Source organism: Paroedura picta, chromosome 7, assembly GCF_049243985.1.
Source record: "Paroedura picta isolate Pp20150507F chromosome 7, Ppicta_v3.0, whole genome shotgun sequence".
In the NCBI taxonomy this organism is placed as follows: domain Eukaryota; kingdom Metazoa; phylum Chordata; class Lepidosauria; order Squamata; family Gekkonidae; genus Paroedura; species Paroedura picta.
The window spans coordinates 23,085,028-23,108,052 of NC_135375.1; the positions used below are offsets into that span (position 1 = coordinate 23,085,028).

General features: G+C 42.9%; 1 protein-coding gene across 2 annotated transcripts; it reads right to left on the reverse strand.

Moving 5' to 3' along the window:
- Window positions 1–3,156: 3,156 nt before the first annotated feature.
- On the reverse strand, window positions 3,157–22,061 carry C7H5orf34 (chromosome 7 C5orf34 homolog). 2 transcript variants are annotated; one of them, XM_077347073.1, is made up of 13 exons: window positions 21,664–22,053; window positions 17,625–17,847; window positions 17,079–17,168; window positions 15,090–15,718; window positions 14,025–14,126; window positions 12,913–13,033; window positions 11,802–11,893; window positions 10,360–10,429; window positions 9,184–9,354; window positions 6,885–6,979; window positions 6,355–6,447; window positions 4,100–4,140; window positions 3,164–3,496 (listed from the first exon to the last, which is right to left on the reverse strand). In XM_077347073.1, exons 2-13 carry the CDS (start codon window positions 17,817–17,819, stop codon window positions 3,276–3,278), a joined length of 1,920 nt encoding a protein of 639 aa, XP_077203188.1. In that variant the 5' UTR covers window positions 17,820–17,847; window positions 21,664–22,053; the 3' UTR covers window positions 3,164–3,275. The 2 variants fall into 2 exon arrangements, with proteins under 2 accessions (XP_077203189.1, XP_077203188.1); XM_077347074.1 differs by lacking the exon at window positions 6,355–6,447 and having other exon boundaries at window positions 3,157–3,496; window positions 21,664–22,061.
- Window positions 22,062–23,025: the final 964 nt, after the last annotated feature.

Consider the following 23,025-nt stretch of genomic DNA (forward strand, 5'->3'; position numbering starts at 1 on the left):
GTCTCAGAGGCGGGCTCGGCCCTGGGCTGCTGCTGCTGCTGGCGAAGGGCGGCCGCTTCAGCTGCCCGGGTTTGTTTGCCAGTATGAAGCGCACGGGCGCAATGCCAGGCGGAGCCCGGCCTGTTACAAGAAACGACGCCCTTAGGTAGCTTCTCCATACACCAGGCGCTTTCTCAGCCAGGGGTTCCCGAACGGGTTTGTTTGTTTGTTTTTCTATACCGCCCATTTCTTTGCAGCTCTGGGCGCTTTACACTGAACATTATGTAACTTACGTGGAACATTATACAGACTATAACATCAAACCAACTTTCAATAAAGCATCAAAAAATTACATCATGCAAAAGGTACTCAAAAAAAGCATTCAGAATCTGTTTTGAGGTCAATGATGCTTTTGCAGTTTTGAAGAGTCATATTAGCTTGCACAATTTCAGTGTGATTTATTACTTAAATAAATGGTGGGAGCGCATCTATTTATAGATATAGATATAGACTAAGGTGACCAGATTTTAACATTGGTAAAGCGGGACACCATTGACAGGGGGAGTTCGTGATTAAAAATGTGGTCTATACGGAGCAACAAAAAGTTTCATAGAATGCATAGAACACAAAAATAGTATTGTAATATATATTTTTTAATTTCAACATACGTACAATTTGCCAAGTGCCTCCAGATGTCCTTCCAAAAGTGGGACAATCTGGTCACCTTAATATAGATAGATATGTGGTCGTGTTGACCCCCCCCCCCCGGCCAGTGGTGGGCCTGGAGAGTGGGAAGGGGAGTTATCTTGTGTGGGCATGTACACAGCTATGCTTCCTGCCCTTTCCCACTGTATCCTGCGTGATTGCACCGCTTCTGGGGTTTCTCCAAGCCTGAATAACGTTTCAGGGGTTTCTCAGTGGTAAAAAACAGCTGAGAAAGGCTGCTGTAGATGAAGGGGCTCCAAAGTTCCACCAAAGGGGATTCAGAATTAATTCCAGGTGGAACAAAATTTGAGCATGGAAGTCCCTTATTGGGGTTGCCAGCTCTGGGTAGGGAAAGGCTTGTTGATTTGGGGGGTGGAGCCGGGAGAGGGCAGGGAAGGGCCTCACTGGTATAATGCTAAGGAGTCCCCCTTCTAAACCAGCCATCTTCTCCAGGGGAACTGATCTCATTGGTAGATTGCCAACTCTGGGTTGATAAATACCTGCTGGTCCTGTTCTGCACACCTTAGATCAAGGGTAGTCAAACTGCGGCCCTCCAGATGTCCATGGACTACAATTCCCAGGAGCCCCTGCCAGCAAATGCTGGCAGGGGCTCCTGGGAATTGTAGTCCATGGACATCTGGAGGGCCGCAGTTTGACTACCCCTGCCTTAGATAATGCAATTTAAGTGTGCTTTTGCAGTTGGATTTTCTTCTGTGGAACAGGAAAATCTAAAGTGCACTGAAAGTGAATTATCTAACATTTGCAGAATCGAGACTTTGATGGTGGAGGCAGGTGTAGATGAGAATGGGACAAGGAGTGACCTCAGTGGAGTACAATGATATTGAGATCATCCATTTTCTTCAGGGGAACTCATCTTTCTAGTCTTGAGATGAGCTGTAATTCCAAGGGATCCCCAAGTCCCACCTGGGGACCGGCATCCCTGTCCCTTAAAAGGTAAAGGTATCCCCTGTGCAAGCACCGAGTCATGTCTGACCCTTGGGGTGACGCCCTCTAGCGTTTTCATGGCAGACTCAATACGGGGTGGTTTGCCAGTGCCTTCCCCAGTCATTACCATTTACCCCCCAGCAAGCTGGGTACTCATTTTACCGACCTCGGAAGGATGGAAGGCTGAGTCAACCTTGAGCCGGCTGCTGGGATCGAACTCCCAGCCTCATGGGCAAAGCTTTCAGACGGCTGCCTTACCACTCTGCGCCACAAGAGGCTCTTCCCTGTCCCTTAATTACCAGCAAAATCCCCCAGGTTATGAAGATTTTTGAGTCAAACCTATCTTGTCAGAACTTAGTGCAACCTATATCAGGTTGGGAAATTCCTGGAGATTTTGGGGGGTGGAGCCTCACAAGGGCAGATCTCAGCAGAGCATAATTCCAGAGTCCCCTCTCCAAGCTGGCCATTTTCTTTAGAACCAATTTCTGTAATCTGAAGATAAGCTGTAATTGAAAACCCTAGAGGATGAGCCCTTTGGGTAGGGCTCATGTTGGTCTGCAATAAAAGAGCAAGGTTTGAGTTGAGTAGCACCTTAAAGACCAACATTTCTTGATTTCTATCTGATGATGGCTGCTTTGACTTTGGAGCAATTATAACCTGGAGATCTTGTTGGTCTTCAAGGTGCTATTGGATTTGAAATAGAAATAAAGGTCTGATATTTTGTGCTATTACTACAGACTAATGAGGAGCTCAGTATTACAGTTCAATCCTGGGTTATACCCTTCTAAGTATAGTTAACGGAGTACAATAGTATAGTGCTAATGAACTATTAATATGTTCCAGCAAAATCAAACAAATACAGTGGCACTTTAAAGGATAATGTTATTTCAGCGTGAGCTTCCCAACATGTACATCTACAGGAGATAAATGTCAGTATCTGGATATACACTCTGTCTGATGGAGTTCTCACAATAACGTATGTTGAAATAAAATGTTTGTACTGGATTTCTGGGAGTTTCTTTAATGCATCATTATAGGGAAAGAACGGTGGTAATTTCTTCCTTTTCAAGAAGCACTGGACCTAACCAAGCAGTTGTGGATGATGGTTCATTGCTTAGTGCAGTACCAGACTCCTGGACCTGTAAGCACTAGTATGAAAGTGGGAGGAGGTAAATCTGGAAAGCAACTGAACCAATTTCCCTCCTTCCTGCCTGTTCTCTGTCCAGAAAAGGGTGAGGGAGAAAACTTTTAAAATTCAGAGTGAATGTGTTGTGTATTTAAAGCCCCCAAAGGGAAAAAAAATGAATTTCTTCATCATGCAGTTCTTCAACAAAACAACATTTAAACAGAAATGATCTGCTGTCATCTGATTTGTACATAAACTAGAAGAGGGTTTTCTTCCTAGGACTTAAGGAAGGAGGGGAAGTTTAAATCTCTCTTCTCCACTGGTGGCCACTGCTGCCATTCTAGCCTAGGTTGGAGAAGACTCTGACCCATGTTGTTCTTTAGGGAATTAGTGGCAGAGTTCCACAATGTTCATGAGAGCTCTGTCTTTAAAGTCTGTGACTCAGAAAATCAACACTCTGGCCTGAGTCAACTCGCTTTATTATTTAATTAATGAAATGGTAAATAAATGAAAGACAACATTAAATACTTTTGTGCTTTACCACACATTGTTTGGCAGAGGAAGCTAGAAGACAGTCTATATCACTGATCACTTTTGAAGTTCTTTCCAACGTTTCAGCTACATTCTTTGCATCGATCTTCGCAGATAACAAGGTTTCTTCTGGGTGGTTTGGCCTGTCTGTGTTGGAGGATGGACTTTTTTTCAAAACCTTCCTTGGAATATTGCTGTTCTCCACAAGAACTGTAGGCGTAGTTATTAAGGAAACAACCTCTTTGCACAACAGGATACATTTTGCATGCAGAGAGATTAACAGCGCAGTCCTGTGCAGACTTATTCCAGTTGAAGCCCATCTGAATCAAGACCACAGATTTCAAGGAACTAAGGCTGGAATAACACTGTAAAGAACTACACTGTTAAAAAAACTTCCACCAGTTATTTCAAGGCATCACTAACCATAAACAACTATTGGCAGAGTCCATTAAAACCAATACAACACAGCAAGTATGTTGTTAGTTGCGAAGTCGTGTCCCACCCACCGCGACCTCAAGGACAATGATCCTCCAGGCCTTCCTGTCCGCTAACATTCTCCAGAGTCCATTTAAGCTCACCTGACTGCTTCAGTGACTGCACGTATATGTATATTAATTACACTTAATTATCACACACCAAAGATGGCAACTACCACTGTGATGTAGACAGATTTTTTTTCTGTTGTGCTGAAAGACAAACCGGACCACGTTAAATAAGAAAGCTTATTGCTGATAGTCTTTGTGGGTCTTCAAGAGACTATAATTTTAAATGGTTTCATTTGACTCAGAAATTTGCAAAGTAAAAAAAGGATACAGCTGAATCTTTTTATTTTCTCAAGTTCAGCAGCAACTGACCTGTATAAAAACGAAAGGAGATGCTTCTCAGTGATTGTATAAAGGCACTGTTCTAGTTATTTCAACACAGAACACATTTCTCCAACCGCACCATTTCATATAATACCACAATGGTAAACAAAGGTTAAAATTACACCTATGAAAGGGCAGAAAACCATTCACTGATCACTATATCAAACACCAGTCAGCTGTATGGACCAAAACTGTATAATGGGCCCACCCATGGCAAAGTCTCTACATGCTTGAAGGACTAAGTATTCCAGACATTTTTTTTGTCAGTTCACCAGGAAAAAGAGTGTGTGTGTGTGTGTGTGTAGAACTAAGGGCTGAAAAGGTTACAAAAAGCGTACCATGTTGAGAGCAGCTGAAGAAAAAGTGTACATGTGTGTGTATGTGTGTGGGGAATGATCAGCCTTGTCAAATACCCATGAACTTAGAGAATTCTTTATTCAGAGACTGGGGGAAGGACAAGAGCTTTTATTCCTTCTCCATAATTCCTCAAGGGCCACCCAATTTCTATGTCTTTTTCTGCTACTCCCCCTTGGAGAGCACCTAGATTGCAAGATCAAAATCTGCTCAGGGTCCCCAACCCCAAGGAAATAAAGCTGGTCTCGACCAGGGCCAGGTGGAACGCTCTGTCTAGTGAGATTAGGGCCCTCTGGGATTTTAAACAATTCCGGAGGGCCTGTAAGGGGGAACCAAATGGCACCAGAATTCAAACATCATTTGAATGTCCAAGCAGAAGGGTGACTCCCTGCAAAGGTCATTCACAAAACTGTTGAGTTTTTCTGCCATTTTAACGCAAGCTGTCTTCCTGCTGAAATGCTACAGCCTTTAAGGAGGCAAATTACAAGCAAGACCGAAAATTTCTAAACTGACACGACACATTAATCCCAGGCCTTTACTTCTACAAGCCTCAGGGTGTCACCGATTGGCACCTGCATAGTGTACCACACCCCGGTTCTCTCTGCAATATAAACCTACAACAGAATGATGTATTTGAAATGTTAGTTGTTGTTAGGTTCTGTCAAGTTGTTCTGACTCATGGCAACTTTAAAAACAAAGACCTGCTAACTCTGTTGTGGTTTTTGTAAGGGCAGTTCACTAATGTCTTTGATTCTATCTATCCATCTTGTTCTCAGTCTACCTCTTCTGCCTCCTTCAGTCTTACCTAGCAAATTCATTTTTTTCTAATCCATCATTTGCATGCATTACGTGACCAAAGTATGTGAGTTTTTGTTTACAGATCATGGCCTCCAGAGAGCATTTGGGCTTAATTTGGTCCAGAACAGATCAATTTGTTCTTGCAAATTCTTCTGTATTTTCAATAATTGCCTCCATGTCCATAATTCAAAGGCATCTACTTTCCCTCACACTTCCTTAGGGTCAGATTTCACATACATACATTACCACAGTGGGGAAAAATTGCTTTGACAATTCTGATCTTTGGTGCCAGTGAAATATCTTTGTCCTTCAAAATCTTCCCCAAATTTATAAAAGCCTTTCTTCCTAGGATCAGGCCTCTCTTTACTTCTCCAGCACACTGTCCATCTTTGACTATTCTAAATCCCAAGAACATAAAACTGTCCACAATTTCCAGCCCTTCTCTGTCAACTGCAACATCTCTCACACATCAATTCAACATTATTTTTTTTCTTCTTAATATTGAATGTTAGGCCAAACATTGCACTTTCTAATTTTAATTTCCTGATGAGTTCCAACAAATCTTCATTCTCTCCTAATAGAGTTGTATCATCTGCATGTCTAAAGTTACGGATTTTCCGTCCTTCAATGTAAATGCTAGCTGTCATTTCCTCTAATCCAGCCAGTCTTATAACACTGCACAATTTAAAACGACATAGAGATATAATTCATCCCTTCCCTAATTTGAAACATTCTGTTTCTCCAGAGTTCTCCCTGTACCTTGTTGTTAATTGTAAAGATGAAGTATTTATTATTAATTAATTAATTTGTATACCGCCCTCCCCTAAGGCTCAGCATATCAAGCACAGTATTATTTTGCTTAATATCCCACTGCTATAACCATATGCTATACAACACTAGTAAATGAAAATCTAAAGGAAGAGACATTGCCTCTGTCACTATATGGCAAAGCATCCCATCTTTTATCAAAATCTATTGCCATGGCAAGACTTTGAAGATATGGCTTATTCAAAATGCCACGAGAGCTAGCAAATTATGGGAGATAAGTACCAATATTCTTCGGGAAGAGGCTGTGGAGCAGCAGTACAGACTGCTCTGTCCCTGTTCAAACTTGTGCACCACTCCACCATTGCTCTGATGTACCTGCATAAGAAATCAAAAGACTTTGTTATACGTGCTGGGAGTGGCTGGCACCCTCACAGGACTCATGGCAGTGTCTGCATCCTATCCCTGATACAGGACAGATTCTCCCGTACCTGTTTGGACAATGCAGCATGCAATTTGGAGTATGGAGAACATGCTGGAGAAAGCCAACTAGCATTAACCAAAGGATTCCCTGACATGCACTGTGGCAGCTAAGCAGGTCAGCTAGCTGTGCAGGCCTAATGATTCCCAACAGCAATGGGGTCTTTGTGGACTGGCAAACCATACACATCTGGGCTGAGAATATTAGAAGGCAGAGAATCAACTGTTGGCTTTACAGAAGCCTGCAATGCTAGGAAAGGATTTACCTCAATAAAATTATCCTTATTAGTGCATAACATACCTATGGAATCTTCTCAACGTACAAAATGATTTACCTTTCATAGACCCCAGGATGACCTCCTTGGAGAATCTGCTGTACGCCCTCAGGTGAGGTCACTTTAAACCAACCTGAGTTAACATCCCCATGTCCCTTAGAAGACATTAAAAAAGGAAAAAAAATTAAGAAAAGTGCCCTTCTCACTATAATGGGATTCAGCTCAGAATTGGTCTTCTAGTTTCCTCCTTCTACTTTGAAGCAGTGAAAGTCTGAGGAGAAAAAGTAGAAAAATTCAAGGGGAATCCCCCCCCCCCCAAGATTTATTCCAAGGCCCACCTCCCAATTCTTCTGATGCAGAAATTAGAAATTCTGAGTACTTAAAAAAACCCTCTCCTATGAAATATTTTCTCTTCTAGAATATTTTTGTTAAATCCACAATGCATTTCTGCACCTAAAAGGACACCTAGTATTCATGAAGGGAGTATGCAGAGCTTTCATTGCTTCTCAACGCTTGCATACCTTCTGCTGTCCTTTTGACATATCTCTTCCCTTATGACTGTCCTTTTTACTTCTCCCTCACTATGACGCATACATGACACACATGCCCTGGGTAACAAATAGCTTATTGCCCCAAATGCACTAACTATGTCAACTATCACAATTTTAACTGCTGAATTATAAATTGATGCATTTTGTGTTGTTAAAATAGTAAAATTAGCTTAGGCTTGATAGCACAGTATGCGTTGCATGTATTTCAATTTCCCCCCAAATTTCCATCCTCTCTGGTTCTTTCCTATGCCTTCAAAATTTCTGGAAATGATATCTCTCTAGTTAGAAGCCATGGGCATCACTGGGCATTCCTTAAGCTCAGAAACACAGTGGTTCAATACTGCTCAGGAAGATTACCTCTCTGAAAGAAACTCCAGCAGTACCTCCAAGGCTCACCAAGAGACAAAGGAGCTCTTGATCCTAAACAGAGCCTAAATAAATATGCTGATGGGTTGTCGGTTTTCCGGGCTGCATGGCCATGGTCTGGTAGTTTTAGGCCCTGGTGTTTTATCAGTAACTGTGGCTGGCATCTTCCATGCCTAAATTCACTTTGGCATGGAGAGGAACTAAAACTACCAGCCAAAGAAAAGAAGGGAGACCTAAACACTGAAAAACAGGTGAGAATGAAAGAGCTTGAGGGGCACAAAAGAATAAAAATATATATTAAACAATCTATTGAACCAAGATCTAGGTAATTAAAGAAAAAAAAACATACAAAGGGAACAATTCTATATGTCACAAAAATATATCCATAAAACATCTGACTTGGTCCTTAAAAACCTTGGTCCTTATGAGATTTGATCTATAAGATCGTCATCAGAGATCAATACAATAACACAGTTTTAAATACAATATAAATATAAAAATTCCTTTTTCAACTAGGGGGTTTAAGAGATCTTTACTTAAGTAGAATGCTTTTACATTTCCTGGGTCTGCAATTTGCTATTATTGGTTGTTGTACACCAGGAACATTTTTCAACAGGCATCCATCTGGAATCACCTCTGAGTGGAAGGAGATCTCTCTCTGGGTACAAGATCAGAAGCTTGTCTCTTACTGAAACTACCAGACCATGGATGCAGCTTGGAAAGCCCACAACACCCAGTTGACTCTGGCCATGAAAGCCATTGACAATTCACAGTGTTGATTATTCTGCACTGGAACCAGTTTATCAAGAGGTGAGAAATTCTGGAAGAGCCCACTTTCTATGGAGATTCTGTTTCCAGGGTGCAACAGTCTGCCTCTGCCAATCTGCCTTTTGTGAAGGCTGTTTCTTTCCGTTCTTTTCCTGCCCCTTTGGCTGTAACTTTCTTTCTTAGATGAACATGTGTTATCTGGATTTCACGAAGGACTCCCCCAAAATTTCAGTGGGAAAACTGTTGCATCAAAGAGCCTGTAACTGTTTTCAGCATAGACAATGCATGTTAAAACATTACCTGAAACTAGAAGGAAGAGGGAAAAACTGGATAATTCATCTTTTCTAGTTATTTTCTTATTATGAGCAATTTTTATAATGACAAAATCTCCAAATCTTCACTTGGTTGCATCGCTATTACTTCGGTGTAAAGAGTTATTGTTCAAGCCTAACAGTTTCAAAATGGTTGTGGGACATGAGCCACAAATAAAGACGGAAGAGTTGCTACCAAGCAATTTTTCTCTTCCATTGTTGTGTGACAAAGTAGTCCGGGGAACCCATCCCTGCATGGGGGACTGAAGCAAAACGGGCAGTAGTTAGAATGGAGCATTTTGCACGTATGAGACATGAGGAAGAAGTTCCTGCCAACACAGGAACAAATAACTTAGTGCTCACCTGGGCTTTTCCACAGTAAGAACTGAAATCCCACACTGCATTCAGGATTATTCCATCGTAAAACACAGCATGTACTTTATTATCTGAAAACGCAAGGAATCTTCCAACATTAGGAATAATGTTTTCAGCCAGAAGGAGAGGTAGCGTTTCTCTTCCACCTGCCTCAAAGGGCTGTTACAAAACAAACCGAGTGGGACATAATTAAATTTAGTTGAGCTATACATCTTCAGATTAGTACCTGGAGAATCACAAGGAATTTCTGTCCTCTGTATGATCAGGCTCTTGGGAAATCTACAGCCTGGATTGTGCTAAAGATTCCAGAAAAGCATCTCCTAAACTTAACAAGCAATTGCCTTGCATAAAATTCTTAAGAGTCTCTTTGTCTAAAAACTAATTTCTGGACCTCATCAGGGATACAAAGAGATTTATGCATGTAGGAGAGACTAGCACATACAACCAGAAATCCCCTTTGCTGTTTATTTTTTTTCCCCTGCAGCAGTTTCCACTGCCCAAGAGGTGTTGCTACTGCTGAGTTCAGAACTGGCCTGCTAATAAGGAGATGTTTTGTTCTTACAACATGCTCGTCCCCTTCTTCAGATTCAAGCCTAAATTTGTAGTGTGTACACGTTCTACTCCCTCACTTCCCCATCAGAGTGTATCATTCTTTCCAACAGCCATGGAATTATTTATAGTTTGTCTTTCTACGGGAGATTCAGGGGGTGGAGGTGCAGAACCACTTCAGATATCACAGCAAAGGATCTAAACGCCCAAAGTATGCAAATATTAGTCTTGTGTATCAATTATATATTTGTTTGGTTCAGCTTATACTAGAGCGACTAGTGGTATACTTTAAAAAAAACTTACAAGCAGGAGTGCATACTCTGGGACTGGTAGATATTAAGAGCTGGAATTAAATGCAGTCATCAGCAGAATTAGACCCTTCTTAGGCCAGTCCACCATTTATGGGTCCTTCATGTAGATCAAGCTATGTTGAGGTTTTATCTCATTTTCACTGACCTTCATCTTAAGTATTGTTATCTGCCCCAAATCTCCAGATTTGCACAGGTAAACATGCTTGTTTCTTACTTGCTGGGAAGTGAAATGTATCCACACCAGCAAAACGTGCATGATATTTTACAGTTGTCATACTTATAATGTACATTGATGTTTACATACCACCTTCCAACAGCAGAAGGTGTTCCTGGGGGTTAAAGAAAGCTGGGCTTCAAGATTATGTTGAAAAACTCTAGGCAGTAAAAGAAAATCAGGGTTTCATAAATCTTGTAGAACCTTTGGACACAGAACTCTTTAAAAAAAAACTAAACTAAGATAACTATCTCCTCTTTCTATTAAATATTCAAGCTGGCTTATAAAATTTAAAATTCCATATAATACAAATTAAAGCAAAAACTGCTTGAATTTTTTTTAAAAAAACATCATTGTCACAAATCAAGGCATCCATAAATTAAAAACCACCAAAGTCTAGGGATAGGTAAATAGAGTTTAATCCAATATTTAAAAGAAATTCGGGAGAGCGGAAGTTGACCATAGATAAGGAAGGCCATTCATAGCAAAGAAAACCCTATTGTTGAAATAATTTATCAAACCTGAAGATCTAGAACATCCAGGCCAAGGCCTGCAGAGCTGATAGTATTAAGAAGATATAAGGCCGTGTTCCTTATACTTCTTTTAGAGGGTGGCCATGTTGCCCTGCAGTAAAAGAGCTATATTTGAGTCCGTTATAGCAGGGGTAGTCAACCTGTGGTCCTCTAGATGTTCATGGACTACAATTCCCACGAGCCCCTGCCAGCGTTTGCTGGCAGGGGCTCATGGGAATTGTAGTCCATGAACATCTGGAGGACCACAGGTTGACTACCCCTGCGTTATAGGATATTCATTTGATGAAACCGAGCTGGGGAGGGGGGAAACACTGAAAAAATACTTTGTTATTTTCCAATATTTCCTAAACTGAATACAGATTGGAGAATCTGTTCTGGCTACCAGTATAGCTGACTGAATAAAAGCCTCCCCCCACCACACTATTATTCAGAGATATCAGCTATACAGAACAGGTCAGCGTGTGGGCAGAGAGAGCACTCTCCAAACTCCAGCACTGATTATGTTAAGGCTCAAGCACAGCATATATTCGAACTAAGCTTTTAAGTGCCTTGTAGTGTGCTCAGACAGGGACTGAGAGACACAGCATTGACTTCAGAGCAGTCCCTGAGACCCTGGTGAGCAACAGCCAGCCTGAGTAGACACTACTGACTTTAATAGCCCAAGGGTCTGATTCACTGTAAAGCTTATGAGTGTACAACAGCTTACGAGTTCTCATTGGAAAACTACCCTGAACCGCAAGGGAGAGTGGTAAATAAAAAAATAATGAATAAAAATAAGAATAAAAGCTTCCTGATCAATGGTAGAAAGCACTGCATTCATGCTGAGGGAGGCACCTAAGATCTATGCAGATGTTCAAGAATGCACAGATCTCTCTTCTCTACCCATCCTTGCTCCCGCCTTTCCTGCCTCTTTGGCTGTATACCCTGCAGTACCCTGTAGCATGTACTTTTTGCAAAGGACAGCTAAATAAAATAATAGAGAACCCCCAAACATTTCACCTTATTGCTTGAGTAATAATTCCATGCACAGAGTAGAGACTCCGTGGCACGTCAGGTGGTAGACTGCTTACAGAATACATCCTTTCTTCTCTCTTGAACACACAAGAAAAAAAAAATCTGTTTGCAGGGTTGGCCAATGGTACATTTCATTGAGTTGTGTGACACTGGTGTCACTGTTCAGTTTACTCTCAAAAGGAAAGTGGGAATGGAGAGATGGAGGTGCCACTTCCAAATGGCCTTATTTAAGCAAATCGTTGATTAAGAGATAACTTCCTTCGATGTCTGGATTTGCAGAGGGAGGAAGCCTATTGCAGGCCAGCGTTCTCCTATGTACAATCACCACCCATTTTGAAAAGAACTGAATGAAAGATGGGGCTATTAGAAGTTATGGGAATCCCAAATTAATGTTAAGGGACCACTGGGGAAAGACATATTCAGTGGTAGAGCATAACTGTTGCATTTAATAGCTTCCCCAGTAGGTGAATGACAACAGCAGGATGGATCTGAACACTGCATAGAAATCTGTGCATAGAAATTTGTCTGTACTGAAAATTTACAGTTTTGTGGCACGCTGAAAAATAACTAGAGATGTGGAATAACTAGGGGAACTGAATATATATAATACTGACTTTTCTATCAATCTAATCCTCTGTTCCTGATACACCAACATAAAATGCTTTGTTTCTGTCTTAAATAGCTTATAAAATTGTACTATTTGGCATATTTTTGGAATATGAAAATATAAATATATTTTTTGCAAACTATGCTTCCATATCATGTCTGTCTTAATTTTTGCCACTTGATAGGTAGGAAGAAAATGCCATGGAACCCTCCCTTCCAATTTTCCAGCCCCCTGCCCCCATCTCTAAGCTTAACAAACTTTGATTCCAACAAAGCTTTTATGGACTAAAGTCAAAATGAATCCTCATTTTGCATTCATTTTATAGAAGAGTTTTTTTAAGAAATAAAGAACAGCAGGGTTAAAAGATCAGGAAATGCAAGGAGTAGAGTAAAATGTAATTCTGTCAAATAACTGGCTATGGTTCTACTCAGGCCAATTCAGTGGGGTTTAAAAAAAAACCTTCTCAGTCTGACATTGCATGTCACTTACTCGTTTTGTTCCTTCCTGAACAAAATAATGAGTGAAGTATTTCCCCCAAAATGAACGTTCAGACTTGAAAACTGATCCATCCCCAGGGTAAATCTCAATACTTTTTAAATCAAGGAGAAACCTAAGAGAAAGAAGCCGTCATCAGGCTCACTCAAGTATTATGTAAGATGTTATGAGATCATTACAGGTAAAATACTGGTGTTGGCGGAAGTACATGGACTTGGATCCAAAGGTACCCTCACGAGCAGCGGTCCCCAACCCCCAGTCCGGAGACCGGTACCAGTCTATTGATCAGTCGGTACCAGGCCGCAGCTCCTCCTCGTCTCCTCCCTGGCTGCTGCCTCGGGGACTGCCCTGCCACTCTCCAGCGGCCGCCATGGCTGGGGCTCCCCCTCCGCATGGCATTGTGCAGCTGCTGCTGGCAGCACCCCTCAGTGGGCGGCAGGAAGTCAGGGGTGCTGGCGGGAAAGCAAGTGGAGCAGGGGCTCAGGCGGTGACAATGTCCCTCGGCAAAAGACTACCCCCCCCCCCGGGCCTCAGTAAAATTGTCAAGTGTTAACCGGTCCCCGGTGATAAAAAGGTTGGGGACCACTGCTCACAGGGGTGGCTGTGATTTCCACAGATTTCCAAGCCAAGATTCAAGCCCCATGCTTCATCCAAAACTGATCCCAAGGGCTTAACCAAGAGTACATTCTTGGGTAGCATGGGGCAAGGGATGCTACAGAAAACAGAGAGTCATTAAGATCTATTTTGCAAGTCGAGATGTGATTCTTAGGATTTAACTCGCTGGCTGCAGTCCAGTACACAATCCTACCTGGTTCAGATCTATTAAGCTCAATGTGATTTATGTACATATAATTTGCTCCAGAATTGGGAGTACTGCTTTTCTTTTTACACATATATGGCAAATGTTACATATGGGCAAATCCTTGATAAAAAAACTAAAATTGTTTTCCACAAACCTATAGATTCCGATGTTCTTGTTAACTTAGACATAATGGCACGATCCTATTTTCCGTTGTTCTCCTTACTAACATAGCTCCAGAACTAATGCTTAATGAGTGCTTTCAAATAAATATTAATTTTCAGCAGAACAACACATGCATATTTACTTGTAAAGGACACCCTTGCTCCAAACAACTTTTATTGGTTGGGAATGCAAATAACATCCAATATCCTCTTTCTTCCGAGAGAATAAGTGACTGAAATTCCAGCTGTTGGGAGAAAACAGAAAAAGTTCACTAGTCAGTATCTAGCTGGACTCTTTACGATACACCAATGAACTACATGACATGAGCAGCCCGGTTTTATACATATCTTGTCAAAAATAAGTCCTACTCTGGTCAACTAGGCTTTCTCCCAGGTTGCATGTGCAGCATTTAAATACAATCTTAAGCCCAGTTACACCCTTCAAAGTCCATCAAAGTCAATAGGCCTAGAAGGATATAACTCTTTATACAGATTATATATTAAAAATAAGAGTTGATTTTTATGCACCACTTTTTTCTACCTTAAGGAGTTTCAAAACAGTTTACAATCACCTTCCTTTCTTCCCCCTCCCCACAAACAGTCCAGTCCTCCAGATTACAGGCCACCTCTCTTAAGCACTACAACTAACTGGCTCTCCACTACACCACAATGGAAAAGCGGAGAGTTTAGATTATCCAAAGGGACCAATTCTGTTTTGTAGTGAATAAATCAAAAATCAAAAATTCCTTTTAAAGCAGAGGTAACCATAAAAATTATTGTTTTCAAGGAAGTTAATAAACACGGAATTCTTAGAGAACTGGAACTGGTCCGAGGTCACCCAGCAGGTTTCAAGTGGAAGAGTAGGGAATCACACTCGTTCTCTGAATTAGAGTCCACCACTGTAACCTCAGGGGACTGGTGATCTCCAGAAAGGCCCCTGACCAAAGAGGAATGGATGCACAGAGCCTCTTCCCTACTTAACACCTCCATGTGCGTAAACAGACTTCTCTATCACCACGGGAATCATGCACCAGGTAGGATCCCTTTGGGAAACTATTACCCACTAACACCCTTCATCCTGCTAAATACAGATGAAGACAAATTGGGGAAATGTTTTTTTGTATGCTACACTGCTCTCAAGCTCATGCTCATATTTTAGAAGCTCTTATAGCGTAGTTGCCCTTGAAGCATTGGGCTTGTTCTATTACCTGTGAAAGTACGGCACATCACAGCTCAGAGGCAACGCCAAAGGCAGGCAACTAACGGTCCTAGAGTTTTCGCATTCCAGGGGAATTTCAGGCGCACCAACTCCATGGTCTTTGCTTCCTTCATCAGACTCATTACTAGCACATGTATGATAAAACATAAAGGCCAATGACAAAGGGTATTTCCATTCTTCTGGGCAGGAGGACACAGAAAAGTGTTGGGTAACCCTACAATATTCATTCGAGCAACTCCACAAAGGCTCGTAGATTCCATCTTTTCCATGGGTGGATCTCAATTTGTTAACTTGGGTATGATTTTCAGCATTCCTGCAGGGCTCGTGGGACCTCTCCTCCGTTTGCAGCTGCTGGGAGACAGGATTCGGGTTGGATCTTGTGCACCGTTCCTTGGTTGATTTTTCACAGCTGCTCTCCGAAGGAGGCAACAGCATCGAACACTGCTGGCTAACTCTGCATAGGAACTCCACTGAAAATTCTTGCTGGAGCTCTGACAAGAAGAGACATGCGTGTCCATCAGAAGAAGAAACTTTCACTCCACCGTTATGTCTACATATCAGCCCGCTAGCAGCATCAGGACGAGGCCACTTGGCTTCACAGACATCTGTGAAAACAATCTGTAAAAAGTGGAAGAACAGAGAGTCGATCCCAAGCACTATTAGCCTTATTATGCTTTGATAGGGAATTTAGTTTAGCGATACAGCAGGGTCTATGCAAGGTCCCAGGCTCAATCCCCAGCATTTTCAGATAAAGGATCTGGCAGTAGGTGATGGGAAAGCCCTGGAGAGCTGTTGCCAGTCAGAGTAGAGAATATTGACCCTGAGGGACTCGTAGGGTGATTCATATGTTCAATTTAAATTTACCAGGGCAGAATTAATAGTTAACACAGACTGCAATAGATACATTTCTGGCTGCCACCTGACAGCCTTGCTTCTTTCAAGTCTCAGGCTTTGATATTCGAATATCCATCAGAACGTGGCTTCCTATTATGAGAAGAAGAGTTGGTTCCTTACAATGGCCTTCCCTTTCCTCTCCCCACAACAAACACCCTGTGAGGTAGGTGAGGCTGAGAGAGCCCTGATATCACTGCTCTGTCAGAACAGCTTCATCAGTGCTGTGGCGAGCACAAGGTCACCCAGCTGGTTGCATGTGGGGGAACGGGAAATCAAACCCAGCTCGCCGGATTAGAAGTCTACACTCCTAACCACTACACCAAATTGAACCATATGTCATAATATGCTTTGGAAAGGTTTGGAGATCAAGACGTATGAAGAAAGGTTGGGAGAGCTTGGTCTGTTTAGCCTAGAGAGGAGATGACTGAGAGGGGATTTGATAACCATCTTCAAGTATTTAAAAGGGTGTCATAGCAGAGTTGTTCTCTCTTGCCTCAGAGGGACGGACCAGAATCAATGGGATGAAATTAATTCAAAAGAAATTCTGTCTCAACATCCGGAAGAAGTTCCTGACAGTTAGAGTGGTTTCTCAGTGGAACAGGCTTCCTCGGGAGGTGGTGGATTCTCCATCTTTGGAAATTTTTAAACAGAGGCTGGATAGCCATCTGATGGAGAGGCTGATTCTGTGAAGGCTCAAGGGGGTGGCAGGTTACAGTTGATGAGCGATAGGGTTGTGAGTGTCCTGCATAGTGCAGGGGATAGGACTAGATGACCCAGGAGGTCCCTTCCAACTCTATTATTCTATGATAATATGAGTTTTCACATGTTCTGAATTTAAGTGCGTTAAACTATTATATGATTATCACATTTGAATTTGTTGTATGTTGGAAGTATTCTAATAAAATTTTATATCCTTTTGTTTTATATACATTTCTTTTTCTGTCCATATGCACACATTCCATACAACAAAGTCTAATATTTAATAAGATCAAATTAAATGTACGTGTTTTCATTTTATAGTCAAGACAAAACATCATTAATAAAACGTTAGTCAGAGCTTCTTTTTTCTTTGCAAAAAACTTACATTTTTCCTTTCAGGCGGTATAAGATTTGAAGGTACATAAGGGCGATCAGAATATTGATTCCTGAAATCTACTGCTTGTAGAAGCTGTTTCTAAATGGAAAAAAAGACCACCAAATTAAGTACAGATTAGTATGTGTATTTCAATTTTCTTCCCTCCATTTTCTTACAATAACAGCAATTAAAACCCCACCATTGATTAATTCTGGTACTATAAGTATCGTATTTATTGGAAACTGTTTTGTGTATTTGGTTTTAAGCCAGGCTTTCTCAACCAGGGTCTCGTGAAACTCTGGGATTTCTTGACAACCCTGGAAGGGTTTCCCAAATAGGTGGGAGTTAATTAATTTTTAATTAAATTTTTTTTTTGTTAAGCACTTATTGGGTGATATTTTATTCAGTATGTGAGGTTACTTTAAAAAAAAAACTTGCACAGAAGTTTCTTGCAGTGTTGGTCAAAATTCATCACCTCTTTATTCCTCCCCCCGATCCCACTTTTTTCTTCCAGACGCTCTTTAATTTTTAAATAAAAAGGATGTTCTCGTGTACCCGATAGACACTAATAGCAAATTGTGTCCTCTGGTGAATCCTTTCAGCTGGCTGTGCTGGATGGGCAGAAACAGGGATGGCCTTCTCAAATAAAAACTCAGAACCGCAAGGAGAAAGGAGCAATCCGGATCCGTCCGTATAGTGCACTTCTACAGAACTGTCTTCGTAAAGAATCATCAGGCTTCCTGTGTCCATTGCTAACAGTCAGTTATCCAAAGTGATCCTAGGAACAGAACCACAAGCAAAGAATGTGTTTGTTTTTCTGCACAAAGTAACAAGCCACCCACCCCAGAACTAGCATCACACATTTATTTAGCACTCCCAGCTGTGTAAAACTCTGCAGAACAAAGAAATAACCAAGGTGCTTTTTTTCCTATCAGGAGCCGCATCTTTGCAACATAACCTTGCTCCAAAGAGCTGATCCTCCAAACTCAACGAGGACATTTGGGCTGAAATGGAATTACCCTGGCCCAAGGTCGGCAAGCAACTATCATCACCAGATAGGGCCCAGAAGTTGCTTTTTTCCTCCTATACAAAAGCACTGCATCACAAAAGGTTGCACAGCAAAGGGACAGGTGAAGCATGGAATGAAAGAAGAGAACAAATGAATGGAACATACAAGGAGTAGGGAACATAACGGAGGAGATGTGTACAGGCTTGCAGAAGGAATAAGTTTGGAGGGAAGATTAAAAAGAGAAAATCAGGTTTTCTCAACCAGTGTTTCATGAAACCCTGGGGTTTCTTGAAGGCCCTGGAAGGGTTTCCCAAATGGGTGGGAGTTAATTAATTTTAATATGCTTTTTAAATTTGTTAAACACTTATTAGGTGATATGACAATATGACCTCATGTCAACCCCCCCAGTGGTCAATGATGGGCCTGGAGGGGGTGGGAAGGGGAGGGGCCCTGGGTGGGCATGTACACACCTATGCTACCCAACCATATTCTGCATGATTGCACCACTTCTGCTCACATCTTTGGCATCCTATAAATCCAAGATTGTCATATATCTATGTTTCTGCCTTTGAGTTCACAAGACAGCAAGATCCAGAGATTTGAAAAAGTTCCTTGAAGGACTTTACATGTATGCTGCTCAGGCACTGAAGTAGAGCAGTTTATGCCTGTCTATTGTCTTTTCACTTCGGTCAATACACTGTTTGGGACACTTGCTTGATAAACATTGTTTAAAGGTAGTTCTTTTCCCCATTCCATGATACAGCTTCACAGCAATTCACTATTGCTATTCTATTTATATGCTGTGCATATAAAATGGAAGAGATGACAGCAATTGAAGCTGCTTTGGGTCAACATTGGGGAGAAAGTATAAATAAAGTAAACCACTAGGTTCTGACCTCTCCCAGTTAACAAATCACTTCAGCCAGAATAACCGCCCAAGAACTTAATTCAACCTCTCGTTTGTTTACTCATTAAAGATTGCTGCCTTTCCTCCTCCAGCAAAAGCCTTGACGCAGCTCCGTCACAACTAATGGCAGCTTCAAATACAAGGTTTGCCCAGAAACTTCATTCAAACATGAGTCGGCCCTTTTTCATAGAACTCCAGGTCCCAGAATCCTTTACTGCAGCAACAGGACAGCAAAAAAAGTTCTGCCTTTCTAGGGAGCTGACCGTTAGCACATGTTTTGAATGTAGATAACTATCTTCTCTCCAGGCATTCATCACCAGTTGGCACCAATCAGTGTTTCCAAGAAAGGATTTGGGATTAGGCTTTCAGGTGATGCACTCACTCACAGGCTGCCCTGATTGATTTGGGAAGTCCAGGCTAGCCTGATCCCTTCAGTTCCTGGAAGTTAAGCAGGGCTGGTCCTGATCAGTATTTGGATGAGGATCCATGGAAGAATACCAGGAAAGGGCGAACCACCTCTGAATGTCTCTTGCCTTGGAAACCCCTGGCGTTGCCATAAATGAGCTGCGACTTGATGGCAAAAAGCAAAACACAACCTCGCAGCCTCCGACAGGGATCTTAAAAACAATTAACACTGTCAGCTCCTTCCAGAACACAGAACAGCAACTCAGAAACAACATAGCACCCACCCTCGTAGACACTTTGGGGAAGGAGGAAGTAATGGCTGTCTCAACAAAATGGAATTGGGATGATTGAAAGGCCAGCATGACATCGGAGTAGAGCCACCCCAGTGGCTGCCATTGTTGGTAGAACGTATTTTGATTGATTTATTGATTTGATTTTTATACCATCCTCCCATAGGGCTCAGGGCGGTTCACATAAAACATTGCAGAGGTAACAGAACAGTCTAACAAATAACACAGTCATAAATAATAAATAATAATAGAATCATAGAGTTGGAAGGGGCCATACAGGCCATCTAGTCCAACCCCCTGCTCAACGCAGGATCAGTCCAAAGCATCCTAGAGTAGTGATCCCCAACCTGTGGGCCGCGGACCACATGTGGTCCGTCGACTAATTGGAGGTGGGCCCCAAAGAACGCCTTCTCCCCCCCTCCCCCCGGCCCTTTACAACACACTTTGGGTGTCATTGTCTCCCATCACTCCCAGATGGGACTATCTTGTTGCAGAGAAACAAGCTCAGGGTTCCTATTGATTTGTCATTGTCATGAGTTAAAATTTCCATGAAAATAAAATGTTCCTTATGTTCATTGTTGTGGCGTGTCTGTATCTTATTTTGAAGGGAGGTTTAAACATTACCATAGCGACCAGAGAGCATCAGGGCAGTGGTTGAGAGTAGAGGAGTAAACTGCCCCCCCCACTGGGCCTCAGTAAAACTGTCAAGCGTTGAGTGGTCCCCGGTGATAAAAAGGTTGGGGACCACTGTCCTAGACCTAGAGCACACTTGAGTAATTAGCTTGTCCACTGTTTTACAAATAGCAGGTGCATACACTGACAGGGACAGAGACAGAGATTTGATCCCAAAGGTATAGGAAACAGTTCCTCGGGTCAAGACCGAGTGGACAGTCAGAACAAAAACTGCTGCCTTGAACACCATGTCCCCTTTATTGAAGGGGGAAAGTCTAACCCTGTTAGACTAAGTGCTATTTCCAGCCTAGCCCACCTCACAGGATTGTTGCCTTGAGCTTGGAGGAAGCCTGGGATACAACTGTTAATGGAATAAGGGGTGGGGGTGTGGTGCACACAGAGATAACCACATATTTATTTTTTATGATTGCCTTTCTAGTCTGTCCTTCCCTCAGGGCGGGTCACGAGCTCTTAAAAATATACAAATTTATTCTGGGCCTCCCCCTTAAGGCCGGTGAAGCAACTCTGCTTTACATGCCCTGGGGAACTGGCGGGGGTCCCAGGGGGCCCTGATCTCACTGGGCAGACTGTTCCACCAGGCTGGGGCCACATCCAAAAAGGCCCTGGCTGAGGTCAATTTAATTTCTCACATGACTCTAGTCCAGGGGCAGTCAAACTGCGGCCCTCCAGATGTCCATGGACTACAATTCCCAGGAGCCCCTGCCAGCGTTCGCTGGCAGGGGCTCCTGGGAATTGTAGTCCATGGACATCTGGAGGGCCGCAGTTTGACTACCCCTGCTCTAGTCACTCGGGTCTTGCAATTTTTCAGAGGTGGATTTAGGAACCGTGAGGAGGGATGACAGAACCTGTCTTTCCCCGGGAGTCTGTGGGGTCTTGGGTTGATCTACTTTTTGCAACCTGTTGCCTTTTCATGGTGGGCTTGTTCGCTTTTGGTCTCATTGACCGCTTTAACTAACAGGTTTTTAAAGCCCATTAAACAAAACAAAAAAAAAGCCACAGGAGAAGGTTTTGTTTTATTTTGTTTTGCCGAGGAACCAGCCCTGCCACCCTACGCGCCCTTTATAGGGCGGAAAAGCACCACTGAACAGAATTGAGCTTCTTAGGGGCGCGAACAGGCAAAGAATCGCTGCGGGGAGCAGCAGCGGCGCCGGCGAGCGTTTTGGGGCGGCCTGTGCAAGAAGCAAAAGAAGCAAAAGAAGCAAAAGTGCAAAGCGCCTTCCCACCCCCGGTCCCCCCAGCAGTTTACCCCCAGCAAGCAAACACCCGGAATGGAGGCGGCACGAGACTCACCCTGCCCGCCCGACGAATGGCTTTTCCCGCCGGCCTTGCAAAAGACGCGGGGAAGCCCACAGGAGAGCGCCGGGGGAAGTGGGTGGAGCTCTGCAGGCTTCCAGTTTCGTGTGAACGGGGGCCGGCGGCTCAAGTCGGATGGACGGCTCCGCTTAAGCAGGGGCGGCCCAACGGGGGCTCTCCGGGCGGCCTGGAAGGGGCTCGTGGAAATGGTAGTCCAGGGCCTTCTGGGGAGATGCGGTGGGGCACCCTTGAGAAAAGCTCTCTGGGTCTGACCAGTGCGGGGTTGCCAGATCTGGGTTGGGGGATACCTGGAGACTTTGGGCGGCATTTGGGGCAGGGAGCCCACGGTTCAAAACATCAATTTTCTCCAGGGGAACTGATCTCCGTTGCCCGGAGAGGAGCTTTCATTCCAGGGGGTCCCCAGTTCCCACCTGGAGGTTGGCAGCCCTAGCAGTGGTCCGTGAAACCGAACAGCCTGACTCATACCGTGGCCGGCCCCGTTGAAGTGCGGTGGGGGCAACAACGGGACAACCTAGGGTTTATTTTTCTGCTTGTATTCTGCCCTTCGCCAGAGGGTGGCTCATGAGAAATATAAATTACACATGCGATCAATAAAATCATTGTTAAAATTATTAACATTAAAAGCAAGTCTCATGCTGCTCTTCTAGTTCTGGATACAAGCCCTTTGAAATTTTAATCGGAGTTTTAACTTTAACAGAGGCTGGATAGCCATCTGATGGAGAAGCTGATTCTGTGAAGCCTTAAGGTGGCAGGTGACTGTGGATGAGCGATAGGGATGTGTGTGTCCTGCATAGTGCAGGGGGTTGGACTAGATGACCCATGAGGTACCTTCCAACTCTATGATTCTATAATTCTATGACTATCCTGAGAGCTGCTTACTTCCATTCCATGACGTTGTATCTGAGGAAGTGTGCATGTGCATGAAAGCTCATATCTTGAATAAAATTTGTTGATCTTAACAGGTGCTACTGGACTCAAAATTTATTCTGCTGCTTCAGACCAACACTACTACCCACTTGAATCTATCCCAAGAGGGGTTGGTTAATATACTCTTGGAATGTACTTCGATGGTGTTGGGAAAATGACCTTTTTAGTGATTCTTTGCATAATTTTAAGAAAGAGAAATGAGAGGCGTCTTCTTAGATGTTGATGAACATTGCCAGCACCTTAAAAAAATGCTGGTGCAGAGTAGTTCGGATAGCTTCAGATCTATACTTGTAGACCACCAAACTCTTTTCCATCTGTGACAGGAATGTGAACATTGTGCTTTCCAAGGAGATGTGATGGAGCTCTTTGTACTCTCACCAGCTGCGATTGAGTGGATTGAAAACTTAGATC

Excerpts from the sequence above, each read along its gene's own strand:
- C7H5orf34 (XM_077347073.1), bottom strand. The coding sequence starts at position 17,819 with ATGGACACAGGAAGCCTGATGATTCTTTACGAAGACAGTTCTGTAGAA. Across the intron at positions 6,448-6,884 it reads CATCCTGGGGTCTATGAAAG|GTACATCAGAGCAATGGTGG; the intron begins GTAAATCATTTT and ends TTTCTTATGCAG. Across the intron at positions 3,497-4,099 it reads GAAAATAAAAAGATTCAGCT|TTCTTGTGGAGAACAGCAAT; the intron begins GTATCCTTTTTT and ends CTACGCCTACAG.